Source organism: Perognathus longimembris, chromosome 4, assembly GCF_023159225.1.
Source record: "Perognathus longimembris pacificus isolate PPM17 chromosome 4, ASM2315922v1, whole genome shotgun sequence".
NCBI classification, from domain to species: Eukaryota; Metazoa; Chordata; class Mammalia; order Rodentia; family Heteromyidae; genus Perognathus; species Perognathus longimembris.
The window spans coordinates 22,144,565-22,161,413 of NC_063164.1; the positions used below are offsets into that span (position 1 = coordinate 22,144,565).

Here is a 16,849-nt window from a genome sequence, read left to right on the forward strand (position 1 = left end):
TTCTATGAAGCTAATTAAAGATCTTGGCATAAACTACAGAAAAGGGGGGGGGGGGGGTTGGGAATATGGCCTAGTGGTAAAGTGCTCACCTCATATACATGAAGCCCTGGGTTTGATTCCTCAACACCACATATACAGCAAAAAGCCAGAAGTGGCACTGTGGCTCAAGTAGTAGAGTGCTAGCCTTGAGCCAAAAGAAGCCAGGGACAGTGCTCAGGCCCTGAGGTCAAGCTCCAGGATGGGCAACAAAACAAAACAAAATAAGAAGCAGGGATGGCAGGCCTGTGAATCCAGAGCTCTAGCAAAAGCAATGGAATTCTGTTCACCTGTCAATAAAAACTATTTTAATTCCTCTGCGTAAAGTTTAAACTCTGCCCCTCCCCCCACCCTCAGTGCTAGGGCTTCATGTTTGCTATTGGTTTTAGCATCAAGCTGTTCCCAGTAACATCTAAAACATCATGTCCTATACTCAGTTGTTACTTGTAGATTTTGTCATGTCCCACATTCAGCTATTGTTAGTTGTAGATTTCTGAGACAAAAAAAACAACAACCTTCGTTTTGGCTTCTATCATTTCAGGATATGCTTATTTGAATAGTTTCAATGTCCTTCTTTACCTCCCTAGAAATCCATTCTGCACATATTATGAGTCAGTTCATTCCTATTACAAACAACAACCACTGACTGAAATCAGTTCATAAACCTCAATACCTCAAACTTCGTTGAAATGAAACATATTCTAGTAAACACCGTGGATGACCTGAGCAGAAACGATTCAAGTCAAATACTATTGGAGAACTGATGTGGAGGGTTTTTTTTATACATATGTATGTGTATATGTACATATGTAATATTTTATACATTATAAATATATTTAAGTAGTAACATTTTTTCAGATAAGTCACCAACTTCTGCAAGACGCAGACGACGGTGGCACACATCTTTGGAAACAGTATTCATATAGTTGTCTACGCTAAGTAGAGCAATTTCCAGCGCCAGGTCATGAACTTCAAGTGACTTTTCTGTTGCTCGGCAGGTTCGTTCTCGGCTTCTCGGAGCTGGTCAGGATCCCGGTGAGAAACAATGGGTTCGATCTTGGAACTTGGGCAGCCCAAGGGAAAGGCACCTTGGTTACTTCTCGGAGTCCCGCGAGAAGCCCGGGAGCGTCTCGCGAGACGTTGGTGTGCCCCCGCAAAGCGGGCAGTGACCGCAGGGTCTTCAGGGCTCTCACCGCGGAAGTGGGCGTGCCCGGCCTTGGCCCGGGAAGGCGGGGAGGCGGTTCCGCGGAGGGCCCACCCACCCAGCCCGACTACTGAGGGCCCGGGCCCGCCCACCCTGCCCAGTACGCCCAGGAACGTCCAAGTCGCGTCCTCGCCCCTGCCGCGTCCCCCGTGCAGTCCCGCCATGGCCGCACGCCTTCTCCTCGGGTCCTTGCGAGTCCTGGGCGGGCGCTGTGCACCCCGCGCGCTGCCCTCCGTGAGGTGAGTGCGGGCCTTGGCTGCCTGGCCCCCAGCGTGCCAGCCCAGGGCGACGATGGTCCCCTTCCAAGGGCGGCGAGGGGGGAGGGGGGTGAAGGGGGCGAGGGCGGGGTGGCATTCGTGCCCGGACCCAGGATGGGGCTGGACCCCCGAGGTGAGCAGGTGGGGAGATGCGGTCAGGCCGGGGCTTGCCCGGTGTCACCGCCTTTGGCGCTGGGAAACGGGGTGTCAGCCCCTCCCCCCCCCCCCACAGGCATACACCCTGATCTCGGGAAGGGAGGGAGAAAAGATTGCACCCCGTGTCACTCGGGTCCTGGGGCCAGGCACTGGGTTCCACCCCCTCCTCCCCACCCCTGGAGCCCACCGTTTGAAGGGCTTTGCTCCTAGGCAAGGGCGCGGCTGCAGCGTAACCTTTGGCCTAGTTAGAATTGCCTCGGGACGGACACCTGATTCTGAACTTGGGAACTAGTCTATGGCCACGCCGAACGGAAGAAGTAACCAAGGCAAATAATCCGGACCTAAATGATATGACAAAGGCTCCATCAGCTAAATTAGCGTTGGATTTATAGCAAATCCTTCAAGTGATTAAGTGGTAAAGGATTAATAGATCTAAGGAGCTCAGTGACTGAGGTGAGGTTTGTAACAAGATCAAAGGCTCGGATTCCATCTGATGTTTAGAGCCCCATTCCCTGGGTGAGCAAACTGAAAACATTTATTAGGATTCGTTATTAGGGTGGTGGCCTAATTCATAAGGTAGCTAATTACCTCATTGTAGTGAAGTGTAAGTACTATTAAAGCTACAACACAATGCTTATGTTTGTGGAGGCTTGGAACAGCCTTTGTTAAGGAGACCTTCTGATACACAGAGCTTCTCTGCTATTTCCTCAGAACTTTAGAAGACAGTGGTCTTCAATCTTTTTGGCGTCATAACTCCATTGTGCTGTTAGATGATCTTGTTATTTTGGTTCAAGTATGGAAAGAAAGCTTATGCTCACAAAGGGAATACTAGAAAAGGGAAGACATGAGGGACTTTCCAAATGGGTTACAGGCTGCAGTTCTATTATAAACAGCTTCTTAAACTTTTACATGTATACAAAACACTGAAGATCTTGTTTTATTTCTGATTCTCATTCAGCAGGTCTGGAGTGAGACCCATGATTGTGCACAACCAGCTTTCAGGTGTTAAAAGAATGTGCTGGTGGAGATTTTCTTTTTAAGATGTAAATGAGGACTTAAAAGTAATTAGAACCTAGCTTGTGAGATTAGTGGTTTTTTGAAAGAAGGGCTGGCTAATTTATTCAGTACAGCTTTCTTAGACTGTACTGTCAGGTCTTAAGGACAGTAAAATAATTTTGAAACTCAATGGAACAGACATGTATGCTTGTCATCTGCCTGCACCTGTCTGCCTTTATTGATAATTTTGCATGGCCTGTAAATAATAGATATTATAAATATCCAAATGGCCCTTGGCAGAAAAAAAGGTCCCTCACCTCTGCTAGAGAGAGAAAAGAGATGTGCCATCAAACTTGTTTCCTAGTAGTTTGATTTTTTTTCCTCTGCATATTCTTTCAACTATGTCTGATCTCAAAGTCTTTATTCTTTCACTAACTCTTTTACTTTTGCAAGCCTTAAAGTATTTTACTTAAAAACTTTCCAGATATGCCTCTATAATAAGGTTAAACACTTTTGAAATCCTGGCAGGTGTGCCTGCAATTTCTGGTTCTATTACTTACTCATCTATATTGGTTGACAAATGACTCAGTGTATCAAGACACCCAGTTTCATAGTCTCAGCATTTTGTTCTCTTGCTTCTACGGGGGTTTAGCTCAGGGTGCTTGTGTTTGCTGATCTCACCAGCTTAGCTAGTACTCTTCCATTTGAGCCGTGCCATCAGCGTTGCTTTTTGTTGGTCATTTCAGGCAGAGTCGCATAGGCTTTTCTGCTTGCAATTAACTTCAAAGCAATATCCTCAGACTCTGGAATAGCTAGGTTTACAGGCCTAAGCCATCAGTGCCAAGCTTCACTATGTTTTACTTATAGGGATACAGTAAATATTACTCTGTTCAATGCCATGTGATTGATCTGTTACATAGTGTGCACGTCCTAGTCTTATGTGACCTCATCTGCAACCACACTTGGCCTTTTTTCTCTTTCTAGAACATCACACACATCATCTAGACTTGCAGCTTTTGCTCCAGTCATTCTTTCATCCTATAACTTTTTATTACAGAAATAAACTTGAGTAAGTATGATCTTTGAACATATGCATATATTTCACCATTCTGGTTTTGCTTGCTTTGACTACAGTGTTTTATACTATACTTCCAGTCTCTTCTCCACTTTTTTTTTCTATGCTATTTGTCATTTTCAAACATACTACATAATTTGCTTATTTATGGTGTTCATGAGTTAGTGTTATATGATCTATTTTTGCTATAATGTAAGCATGAGAACAAGGATCTTGGGTCTAATCTTATATCTCAAGTTAGTAGCTCAGTGGCACAGAACAGACATCCAACAAATAATGTGTTAACAAAATGAATGAATGAGCATCATAAAGTGATCTAAATGACAAAGTAGCAACGAGGAAAATGTTTGAAGACCAAAAACCAAGTAAATGTATAAAAACTGTAATATTAAATGTTTCTCACTAATGTTTTACTAATGTTTACCACCTCAAAGGCATCTTGGGCTGGCATGTAGCTCAGTGCTAGAACTCTTGCCTAATATATGTGGAGTTTGATCCCTAGCATTGGGGTGAGGCAAAGCATTTCTGTTATATGCAGCTGTGACTTAGAACAAAATGAAACTAGCTGGGAATGTGGCTTAGTGGTAGAGTGCTTGCCTAGCATGTTGAAGCCCTGGGTTCTATTCCTCAGTACCACATAAACAGAAAAAGCCGGAAGTGGCGCTGTGGCTCAAGTGGTAGAGTGCTAGCCTTGAGCAAAAGAAGCTCAGGCCCTGAGTCCAAGGCCCAGGACTGGCAAAAAAAAAAAAGTCTACTTTGAATGATTACCTGAAATAGTTCTTCTCTAGACAAGACTTTAAAAAGAAAAGAAAATCAGCAGAATCTAGGAGAGAGAAACCAAATCCGAAGTTAAAGTAAGACTGAAAAAGATTTGAATATATGATAAAGTTATTTTAGGGACACAAAAAAAACAGTAAAAACCAGGACTGGTTCACTAAATTTGCAGCAGTACCATGAGTCCTAATATGCCAGAGTCATGTCTATGTGTCCTTCAGTGAAGCACCTCTCATGGCTATGAAGGAGAAGAACTGTAGCTATTGCTGCAGCCAGATGCTTCCCATCCAGAACTAAATAGTGACCAGGGACTTCTAGAGGTCTTTTCTGTGAGTGACTGGCTGTACTTTGACCTGGCAGGTCTCATCCCTAGTGTCCAGAGAGTTGCATGGCATATCAGGTTCCAAAAGAAGCTGTATGAGTTGAAGGAAGGTTGACAAGTTAAACTCTTTACACTGGGAATGGTGCTCAATTTCTTGTGTGTACTCTTGGTTTGGTTCCTACAAGAGGCAGTCATTGCTGGGCTGAACATGAAGACCTTTGAGACAAGTCTTTCATCGGCTCTCTGAACTCATGGCCCTCTAGGATGACCAACAGCTTGTAGTCAGTAGATCTGCTCCAAGCAACTGTGCAGATGTGTGAGTCCCTTTAGGATTTGCTTGGATCCATCTCCAAATCACAGGAGTCATTGTACACATCATTGTGAAGAACAAGATTTTTACCAGGACATTGAAAGTCTGAGTGGACTAAATCCTCTTTCCAGATTCATTTTTAAAAAAAACTTTTCAAGAAAAAGGGTTTTTTTATGCACTGGTATATGACAAATTATACAAACCTCCAGATACTCACATACAGTGAGACAAAAAAAAAAAAAAAAAAGGATAGTCTTAGGAGAGAATCACAAAGGTGCAATACCCAAGTGCTTCTTCAGATGTATACAAAATAATTCACATACTGAAACAAACTCCAAAGATAAGGAAGCAAAGGACTTGTTTCTTAATTTTGTTTTTTCATTTGCAGATGACTCTATACTCTTCACCTTACATAATGTATATTCACATGCAAATCTGGGGAATCGTAAGGGGGGGGCACAGAATCAGAGGAAAAATGTTGAAAAAGTGCAGCAGTGGAGCACAGTGGCTACACAGACCAAAGAATGAGGGAACCGATGATACTATGCAATAGAAAATGTGTATCACCTTTAAAACAACAAAAAAGTAATGTAGAAAACAAAAAGCTTTTTTTGATGTGACCTTGAAAATGTGCAATAGAGGGGCTAGGTTGTGGCTTAGTGGTAGAGTGCTTGCCTAGCATGCATGAAGCCCTCAGTTCGATTCCTCAGCACCACATAAACAGAAAAAAAGCTGCAAGTGGCACTGTGGCTCGAGAGGTAGAGTGCTAGCCATGAGCAAAAAGAAGCCAGGGACAGTCTGCAGGCCCTGAGTCCAAGCCCCAGGACTGGCAAAGAGAGCGAGAGCAAGAGCGAGAGAAAGAGAGAGAGAGAGAGAGAGAGAGAGAGAGAATGTACAACAGATATGTCCTTCCAGAGGGACCTAAGGAAAAAGAAAACTAAAGAACTTTAAATGAAGGAAGTATAGAACAATCTCTTTAAGCTTGGTGGCAAGAGAAGAGAGGGAGGAGAGAAAATGTCACATTTACACCCACACTGGTTTTGTAATGTGGCAATAATATCAACCCAGTTTACATTTTATATATCTTCCATTTGAATTTGTATGATTCTGGATATAATAGTAATTTTGAAGCTTTTACCTTGTTTTAACCATTCTGTGTAACATGAAGACTTAGCATTATTCTCCTGTACTGTTTGAATTTTATATAATTGAATCCATGTATTATGTGACAGTGTTGTATTTCACTTCAGCCCAAACCTGTAGTTATTTCTAGTAATTGCCCTTAAGAATTTAGAAGTGGAGAATGAATTAATGATAAACTGCTTAATGATTCATTTTTAATGCATATTTTTAAGATGTTCTCATTCTGGAGGAGAAGGACGTCTAGAAACATCTTCTGCAAAAAAATTAACAGACATAGGAATTAGAAGAATCTTTTCTTCAGAACATGACCTTTTCCGGGAAAGTGTAAGGAAGTTCTTTCAGGAAGAAGTGGTTCCTTATCACTCAGAGTAAGTAGCATACTTTCCTTTAATATAAGAAAAATATTTCCTCAAACATTGTATGTTATACAGAAAAAGTAGGGTTTTGTGTCTTAGTAGCATTTTTTTACCTCTCTTCATAATATTCTTAGGTTCCAGGATTATTCCTTTAGTTCATAGCTATTTATCTATCTGTCTGTCTGTCTATCTGTCTATCTATCTATCTATCTATCTAATGGTGCTAAGTCTCAAGCCCAGAGCCCTTCTCATCCTAAGCATTTATCCTTCTCCATGCTTTATCCTCAGCTCTGTTCATAGCTGTTTAAATGAATGAACTTTAAAAAAATTTTAATTAACTTTTTTGAAATTGTATCTGTTTCCTTTTCTCTTTTTTTCCTTTTATGCTGGCCCTAGAGCTTGAAATCAGGGCCTAGACACTGCCCCTGAGCTTCTTAAAATTTTGCTCAAGACTAGTGTTCTTTCACTTGAGCCACAGCTCCATTTCCAGCTATTTGTTAGTTAATTGCTAAGTAGAACCTCATAGACTTTCCTTCCCAGGCTGCTTTTAACTATGATTTTCAGATCTCCATCTCCTGAGTAGCTAGGATTACAGGTGTGATCCACTGGTTCCTGGCTGTACAATAGTTTTCAGATATTATTTAATATAAGCTTCCTGCCCCAGATTAGTAGCATATAGACACCTATAATCCTAGGTATGGAGAAAACTGAGGTCTGGGAGTCATGGTTTGAAGCCATCCTGGGCAGAAAAGTCCGTGAAACTCCAGTTAACCAAGAAAAAAATAGAAGTAGAGCTGTGGCTCAAGTGGTAGAATACCAGCCTTGAGTGAAAAAGTCAAAGAAGAGTGCTTAACATCAAGGGGCTGACATTAAGCCCCACTACTGCTCGCCCCCCCCATTAAAGAAGAAAGTAGAATGATCAAATATGCTTCCAGTAGTTTTGTAATGAATAATTTTTGGCTACAATGCCCAAATTAGCTAGACTGTAAAGAGAATTATAGTATAATTGGTTCTAGGAGAATTTTTATTTCTTCACTACTTTTAATGAGGTTTTGATGTGAAAATAAACTTTTCTAAACTCTTATCCTAGTATCTTCAAATACCCCATGTCTTAGTATGTAAACCATTCCAAAAATAAGAAATTGAAAATTTGTTGGCTATCACTAACTAGCCACCTGTTTTCCTCATTTCACCATTCCCATTTGAAAGGAAGAGCTGGGATTAGGGCTATATCTTAGGTGTACAGTACTTGTTTATATTCTTGAGGCCCTAGGTTTCAAATCCCTAGTGTAAAATAGAGTGATAGTGAAGAAGACAATGATTTGTCACAATCAGAAATTTATTTGACAGATGTATGCTGCAAGGTGCTTCTACTGTCCTATTGTTCTTACTTAGATTTAATGAGACTACTTTGTACTTCGTTGGCTTTGGTATTCTTTTCCCATGAGTTTAGCTTTTAAGTAAATACGTAGACCTTACAAGGCACATTGCACAAACTTTCAAGACCATATGTCACAACTAAGGCTGTACCAAGTGAAACACCATGTCATCCATAATACCAGTGAATATTGGTGGATATTAATATTCATACCAAGGGATATGAATATTAATGATATTAATCGCCAGATGCCTATGGCTCGTGCCCATAATTCTAGCTACTGAGAAGGCTGAGGTCTGAGTATCACGGTTTGAAGACAGTGCTGGACAGGAAAATCTGAGATCCTTATGTCCAGTTAACCAGAAAAAAGCTGGAAGCTGGTCAAGTGCTAGTGTGCTTGTCTTGACAACAAAAGCTTGGGGACAATGCTTTTGTCCTTGGGTTCAAAGGACAAAAGTAGCAAACAAAAGAATGAAAAAGAAAGAGAAATGACAGTGAAGTCAGATAGAAGTGGGAGGTTTGGGGGCTGAGAATATAGCCTAGTGGTAAAGAGCTCGCCTCGTATACTTGCCCTGGGTTTGATACCTCAGCACCACATATATAGAAAAAGCTGGAAGTAGTGCTGTGGCTCAAGTGGTAGAGTGCTAGACTTGAGCAAAATGAAGCCAGGGACAGTGCTCAGGCCCTGAGTTCAAGACCTAGGACTGGTGGCAAAAACAAAAAAGAAGCGGGAGGTTTGCCCAATGTTTTGAGTTACTATAAATTAAGGAAGCATCCTACACAGAATCATTCATAAATTCAAAAAGTGACCATTAAGATGATTTGAAAGAACTATGTCTTATTTTTGTACATTCATTATTTGCAGGTGGGAGAAAGCTGGAGAAGTGAGTAGAGAGCTTTGGGAAAAAGCTGGAAAACAAGGACTGCTTGGTGTCAACATTGCAGAGAAACATGGTGGTATTGGTGGTGACTTGCTCTCCACAGCTGTTACGTGGGAGGAGCAGTAAGTATGAAGACATTTGAATTTGAATCTGTTTTATAGATTCACCTTTTTGAAATGATAACAAAAATGTTTACTTCCATTTTTGGAATATTGAAAATTCAGTGCAAAATGTGACAGATTACACTACTCATATACTCTTGGACATTTTTTGGATGTGAGAAGATAAAATCCTATTTGAAGTTCTTGAGATACATACTATTGAAAGTTAACGAGATAGCTGGGCACTGGTGGCACACTCCTATAATCCTAACTGCTCAGGAGGCTGAGATCTGAGGATCGTGGTTAAAAGCCAGCCTGGACTGAAAAGTTCCTGTGAGACTCTTATCTCTAATTAGCCACCAGAAAACTGGAAGTGGTACTGCGGCTCAAAGTTGTAGGGTGCTGTCTACCTAGAGAAGGGAAAGAAAAACAGGGCGTAAGATATCACAAGAAATGTACACACTCCCCTACTATGTAACTGTACCCTTTTTGCACAACACCCTGTCCAAAAAATTTGTATTCAATTAATAAATAAAATTTTAAAAAAAGTTGTAGGGTGCTAGCCTTGAGTGGGAAAAGCTCAGGGACAAGGCCCAAGCCCTGAGTTCAAGCCCCATAACCCACCAAAAGAAAAAAAAGTTAATGAGATAGTTTTGTTTTGGGTTGGTTCATATGTTTTTTTCCCCTTTTAATACAGAATTTGAAACATAACATCAGAATGGAAAAATAAGAATAAATAAGCATTTTAAGTAAACTAAGCAAGATTTGAAGTAACAGTTCATCAAAAAAGCAATGCAATTTTTTTTAATGAAAAATGTTCATCCTAGCTGGGTACTGGTGGCTTATGCCTATAATCCTAGCTACTCAGAGACTGAGATCTAAAGATCACAGTTCAAAGCCAGCCCAGGCAAGAAAATTCATGAGACTTAAATCTCCAGTTAACTAGCAAAAAGTCAGAAGTGAAGCTGTGGCTCAAGTGGTAGGTACAGTGCTAGCCTTGAGGCACAAAACTTCAGGAATAATACCTAGGCTCCGAGGCCTCAGGACTGACACTCATACTCATACACACACACACACACACACACACACACACACACACACATTTTCAACCTTAGTACAAAGCAAATGTAAATTAAATTAGCCTAGAGGTATCATTTTACATATTTACAATTTCAGTGAGAATAATATATTGTAATATCTAGTGTTGCTACAGTTGTAACACATTTATACACTATTGGTAGCAATGTAAATTACATTTACATTTTGGAGATTAAAAAAGAAATATATAGGGGCTGGGAATATGGCCTAGTGGCAAGAGCGCTTGCCTCTTACACATGAAGCTCTAGGTTCGATTCCCCAGCACCACATATATGGAAAACGGCCAGCAGGGGCGCTGTGGCTAAGGTGGCAGAGTGCTAGCCTTGAGCGGGAAGAAACCAGGGACAGTGCTCAGGCCCTGAGTCCAAGGCCCAGGACTGGCCAAAAAAAAAAAAAAAAAGGAAATATATATGTATATATTTATGAAAAATGAAAATACTACTGCTCTTTTCCTACTATGTCATTTTGGAGATTTTATCTTGACAAAATAGGAAAAATAGAAGCTTTGTTTATATATTACCACATTAGAAATTATTGCTGTATTAGATCATAATCTCCCAAATTTCAAAGCAGTCTAAATGTTCAGTGGTGCGTGAATTTATTGTAAGTGAATTATGGGACATATGCAATAAGAATTTGGAATATTTTGCAGGTTCTTTTTTTCAAACTGGGGATTAAACTCACCCTTTAGCTTGTAGGCAGTATTCTCCCACTTGTGCCATGCCTTTAACCCTCATCATTTTAAGATTATAATTAATAAAAGTACAAAATGAAGATCTTAGGTCAGAAGAAAATAGCAAAGTACGAAATTCACAGTTTGACTACACCTATAATAGAATCTATCCCAAATGTTGTTGGCCATAATAAAAGTAGGTGCTGTGTTAGAGTAATAGAATTACAAGTGATCAGTATTTTAATTCCTAGCTCATTAAGTATTTATTGAGCTTATAGAGCACTGTAAATATGTTAGAACCAGCAATTAAGAGACTAGTGAAAACAAAGAGGAAAAAACATTGAGGACTATCATAGGTTCATGAGAAGACTTTTAGCACACCATACGATAAGATCTTTTAGGGGCTGGGGATATGGCCTAGTGGCAAGAGTGCTCGCCTCGTATACAGGTGCTGGGGAATTGAACCCAGGACCACATATACAGAAAATGGCCAGAAGTGGCGCTGTGGCTCAGGTGGCAGAGTGCTAGCCTTGAGCAAAAAGAAGCCAGGGACAGTGCTTAGGCCCTGAGTCCAAAGCCCAGGACTTGCCAAAAAAAACCCAAAACGATAAGATCTTTTATACTTTGTTGTTATACTGTGTTATATGTCATTGCTGTTATTTCTTTTTTTTGTTATTTCTTATTACTATAGTTATTTTTGTTGAAAAATTAAAAAATTACAACTATTTTGTGCTATTAATTATTTAAAATTTTCTGCTTCATTTTAAGAGCATATTCAAATTGTACAGGCCCAGGTTTCAGTCTTCATTCAGATATTGTCATGCCCTATATTGCAAACTATGGCTCAAAAGAACAGATTGAACGCTTTATTCCCCAAATGACCGAGGGCAAATGTATTGGGGCCATAGCAATGACAGAACCTGGAGCTGGAAGGTAAGTTAACATTCTTTGGTTTCGATCTCTTAGAATTAGTGCAGAACACAAAGGTAATGAGAAATAATGAATGTTTTTGAGAAAATATGTTCTACACATAGATTCAACTTCAAATCCTGTACATAGATTCAACTTCAAATTCGGCATATTTAGGAAAACTATACTTGGCATCTGTACCAAACACATGCATTTTTTTTTCTTGTCATTTCCTAAACAATTGAGTATAATAACTGCTTATGTGACGTTTACATTTTTTTGGGTGTTTTAAGTGCTAGAGATGATTTAAAATATGTAGGAAGATGTGTGTAAATCATATGCAAGTACTACTGTTGTGTATAGGACTTTAGCATCTATAGATTTTAGTATCTGCAAGGGTCCTGCAACCAATCCTCCTATGATACTTGGGGATGTCTGAATTGTATGAAAGATTAAGCTAGATATAAGACAAAAGTGAACATAGCATTAATCATAGCCTCGCGTAACTTACAATTTCAATAGGAAAATAAAAGACATTTCTGTATAAAAATGTCGTTTTAATGTATGTCGTGTTTGAGATATCAACAAAATGTTATGTGAAAGAATATGAGTTGAGGGCTGGGATGTAGCTCAGTGGCAAAGCGCTTGCCTAGCAAGTGCAACGTCCTGGGTTCGATCCCCAGTACCAAAAAAGAAAACACACAAAAATACAGTTAAAAAAAACCCAACCAAGAATATGAGTTGAATCTTCAGTGTAATGAATTTTAAATGTGGGGTAATTTTCACACGAAATATTAAACAGGCTGTTAAAAATGTGTTTCTGGAACTGTAGAGATTGGTTGGAAGAATGTTTTAAAAGTAAGAAAATATAAGAGAATACTAAGAATATTGAGAAATTCTGGTGAGAAGAGGAAAATTATGAGGGAAAGAACAGAGAAAATGGAACATTTATATACAATTATGTAATATAACTCGCATCAATTAGACAGTGTTGGTACTGTATATTTCATTGGTTGGGCTGTATAGAAAAAGTTGGAATTGCTGGAAATTACCTAGGATTTTATTGGCTCGTCTCCTTCCATCTATTAGGCAACTTCCTAGTGTGTAGTTATGTTTATTTGTGTGATACTTTAGCATTTCATAAATGTTTTCCTGTTATTTCAGTAATCTGAATGGAATATTGGGATATTATGGTTCTCAGGAAAAGACAGAAAATGAGAAATAATGTATTTATTTTAGCAAGAACAGAAAATAAGAAATAAATTGTTTATCATAGAGCAGCCTTGTGAAGCATTGGAGCTATTGTTACCTTGGATAAAATCTCTGAGCTTCAATGCTTAATTAGTGAGCATGAGATATAAAACAATGGATTATGGTAAGAATCGAAATTCCTTGCACATCATTGGTATATCCTTAAACCACTTTTAGTATTTCATATTTGCCATCAAAAATTTCATATTTCCCATCTAAAGTTTACAGAAAATCCACCAAAGTATATTTTGCTTTTATTACCTTGATATGTTCCTGTATAGAAGAAATATTTTAATAAATCATGTATAAATATTAGGAGCTGATACTTTTTACTTACTAATCATGAATACACTGTATATAAGGTAAAGAATACACATTCAAAAAAAGAAGAAAAAACAAATTAACAAAAGTCCTTTTTTTCTTATATTTGGAGTTCATTTCAGTGTATATATTATTCTGTATACATATGAGGAAGCACTTGGGTATTGCACCTTTGTGATTCTTCCCTAAGACCATCCTCTTTTGGCCCCACTGTATGTGGGTATCTAGAATTCTATGTATTTTGTCATATCTCAGTGCTTTTGGGCTCTAATTTTCACATATCAGGGAGAACATGCACTGATCTTGGCTTACCTCACTTAACATGAGTTGTTCTAGTTCCATCCATTTTCCTGGGAATGACATTATTTCTTCCCTTCTACTGGCTATGTAAAATTTCATTCTGTAGAGGTACCACATTTTTTTGATCCAATCATCTATTGTGGGGCATCTGGGTTGTTTCCCTATCTTGGGTATTGTGAATAGTGCGGCGATGAACATGGATGTGCAGGTGTCCTTAGGATATCCTGGCTTATGATGCTCAGCATAGATGCCAAGGGTCCTAGGGAAGGTCTATGTTTAGTTTTTTGAGGAACTACCAGACTGCTTTCCATTGTGCTTGTACTAGTTTACATTCCCAGTAGTGACATAGGTTTCCCACATCCCTGCCAGTATTAGAATTCAAAATGTTGGCCAATCTAAGTGGGGGGTGGGAAGGGTCTGGAGATGGTATCCCAGGGTTGTTTTGATTTGCATTTTCTTTTTGGCCAAGGATGATGTGGATTTCCTCATGTGTTTCTTTGCCATTCTTACTTCTTCTTAGAAGTCTCTCCTTAGCATCCTTGCCCATTTAGTAATTGGTGTATTAAGTTTGGGAGCAGTTAGTTTCTTGAGCTCCTTGTATATATTGGCCTTTGTCTGGTGTATTGCTGTAAAAAAAAAAAAAAAAGTTTCCCAATTGGGTGCCTGCCTAGTTTAGTAAGTATGTCCTTAGCTGTGCAGAAACTTTTTATTTTAGTGTAGTCCTACTTGTCAAGTGTCTCATATCTGTTGTGCCCCTGGGATTCTATACAGAAAGTTCTTGCCTGTACCTGTAGGTTCTCATCTTTCTCCTACTCTCTCTTGCAGTAGTTTCAGAGTTTTAGGTCTGAAATTGAGGTCTTTTATTTTGAATTGGTGTTTGTGCATGGTGACAGGCTGGGATTCACTTTTAGTTTTCTGCATGTGGCTGCACAGTTTTCCAAACACCAATTGTTGAAGAGGCTGTGTTTTTTCAACTGTTTGTCCTTGGCTCTTTTGTCAAATATCAGATGACTGTTAAGTATGTGATTTTGTTTGTGGGTCTCCTAATCTGTTCCATTGATCTTTGGTTATATTTTGGGGCCAGTACCGAGCTGTTTTTGTTATTATGGCTCTGTAGTAGAGTTTGAAATCTGGCATTGCTTTTTCTTTTTTTTTTTCCTGCTTAGAATTGCTTTGGCTATTTTAAGCCCTTTGTTGTTCCATATGAATTTTTGGATTGTTTTGTCTGTCTCAGTAAAGAACATCACTGGGATTTTGATTGGGATTGCATTGAATTTATATATGATTTTTGGCAGTATGGCCATTTTCACAATATTGATTCTACCTATCGATGAACATGGAAGGTCTTCCCTCCTGGTATCTGCTTTGATTTTTTTCTTTAGATTTTTATAATTTTCACTATAAAGATCTTTTACATCTTTGATTACATTGATTCCTAGGGAATTTTTTTTGTGAGTTCTTTTTTTTTTTTGAGGCTATTGCAAATGATTGTTTTCATGATTTCCCTTTCTGTTTGTGCATTGTTGACATACAGAAAGGCTATGACTTATGGGTTAATTTTGTATCCTGGTACTTTGTCGAAGTGGTTGATTATTTCTCGGAGTTTGGGGGTGGAGTTTTGTGTCCTTTAGCTATAAGATCATGTCATCTATAAATAGGGATAGTACAATTTTTTCTTTCCCTATGTGAATCCCTTTTATATCTTATTCTTGCCTTATTGCTCTGGCTAAGAATTCCAGAACTCTATTGAAGAGGAGTGGAGAGAGTGGCCATTCTTGCTTTGTTTCTGATTTTAGGAGAAATGGTTTTAGTTTTTCCCCATTTAGTATGATATTAGCTGTTGGTCTGTCATATATAACCTTTATTATTTTAAAGAATGTTCTTTCTATTCCTAGTTCCTTCAAATCTTTTAACATGAATGGGTGTTGTATTTTGCTGAAGGTTTTTTTCTGCATCTATTGAGGTCATGTAGTTCTTATCTTTGGCTTTTTTGACATGGTGAATTACATTTATTGATTTGCACATGTTAAACCATCCTTGCATCAATGGGATGAAGCCTACTTGGTCATATTGTGTGATTTTTAACATTTGTTTTTGGACTCTCTTGGCTGATCTTTTATTGAGGAGCTTTGCATCTGTGTTAATAAGAGAAATTGGTTTGTAATTCTCTTTTATGTTGAATCCGTACCTGGTTTGGGGATGAGCAAGATACTGGCTTCATAGAATGAGTTTGGAATTGCTCTCTCTGTTTCTGTTTTGCTTGAGGAATATTGGTATTAGTTCATCTTTAAAAGTCTTAATAGAATTCACTGGTGAATGCCTCTGGGCCTTGGCTTTTCCTTGTTGGAAGACTGGTTACTTCCTTTATCTCCTTGTGTGTATTTGGTTTGTTTGGCTGGCGTATCTCATCTTGGTTCAGTTTAGGAAGTTTGTATGTTTCTAAAAATTTTTCCATTTCTGATAGGTTTTCCTTCTTAAGTGTAAGGGTTTTGTTTTATTTTGATGACAGTCCTGGGGCTTGAACTCAAGGCCTGGGCACTGTCCCTTGAGCTTCTTTTGCTCAATGCTAAAACTCCACTACTTGAGCCACAGCACCACTTCCAGTTATTTCTGTTTATGTGGTACTGAGGAATCAAACCCAGGGCTCCATGCATGGTAGGCAAGCACTGTACCACTAAGCCCCACTCCCAACCCAGTGTAGGTTCTGGAAGTAGTCCTTTATAATCATTTGGATTGGGCTGGGAATATGGCCTAGTGGTAGAATGCTTCCCTCATACACATCTCACAAGTGGTCTATCAATTTTATTACTTTTTTTTTTTTAAAAAAAGCTTTTATTTCATTGATTTTGTATACCATTTTTTAGTTTCTATTTTGGTGATTTCTCCCCCAGTCTTTACTATCTCTTTCCATCTATTTGTTTTAGATTTGGTTTTTCCTTCTTTCTCTAGCAGTTTTCAGTTTTGATCACATCATGAGGTTGTTTACTTGAGCTATTTCTGTTTTCTTTATGTGTGCACGTATGAACTTTCCTCTTAACACTGCTTTTGCTGCATCCCAGAGTTTCTGTTGAGATGTGCTTTCATTTTTGTTGAATTATAAGAATGTTCTAATTTCTTGTTACCCCCATGTTATTCAGTAGTGTGTTACTCATCCTCTATAAAAGTTTTGTTGCGAACTAGTTTGATTCCACTGTGTTCTGATAGGATGCAAGGGATTATGCCAGTCCTCTTTTATTTGCTTAGGTTCCTTACGTGTACTGTGATATGATCTATTTTGGAGAATAGTCCATGGGCTGCTGAGAAGAATG

The 16,849-nt window shown here is 39.0% G+C and overlaps 1 protein-coding gene across 1 annotated transcript in view; it reads left to right on the forward strand.

The window, feature by feature from the left end:
* Positions 1–1,343: 1,343 nt before the first annotated feature.
* Acadl (acyl-CoA dehydrogenase long chain) overlaps positions 1,344–16,849 on the forward strand; it is a 37,290-nt gene continuing 21,784 nt past the window's right edge. The window contains exons 1-4 of the mRNA XM_048344833.1: positions 1,344–1,479; positions 6,486–6,641; positions 8,873–9,010; positions 11,529–11,693. Of these exons, the coding sequence (XP_048200790.1) occupies positions 1,403–1,479; positions 6,486–6,641; positions 8,873–9,010; positions 11,529–11,693 (536 nt within the window). The 5' untranslated portion in view covers positions 1,344–1,402. The remainder of the gene's footprint in view (positions 1,480–6,485; positions 6,642–8,872; positions 9,011–11,528; positions 11,694–16,849) is intronic.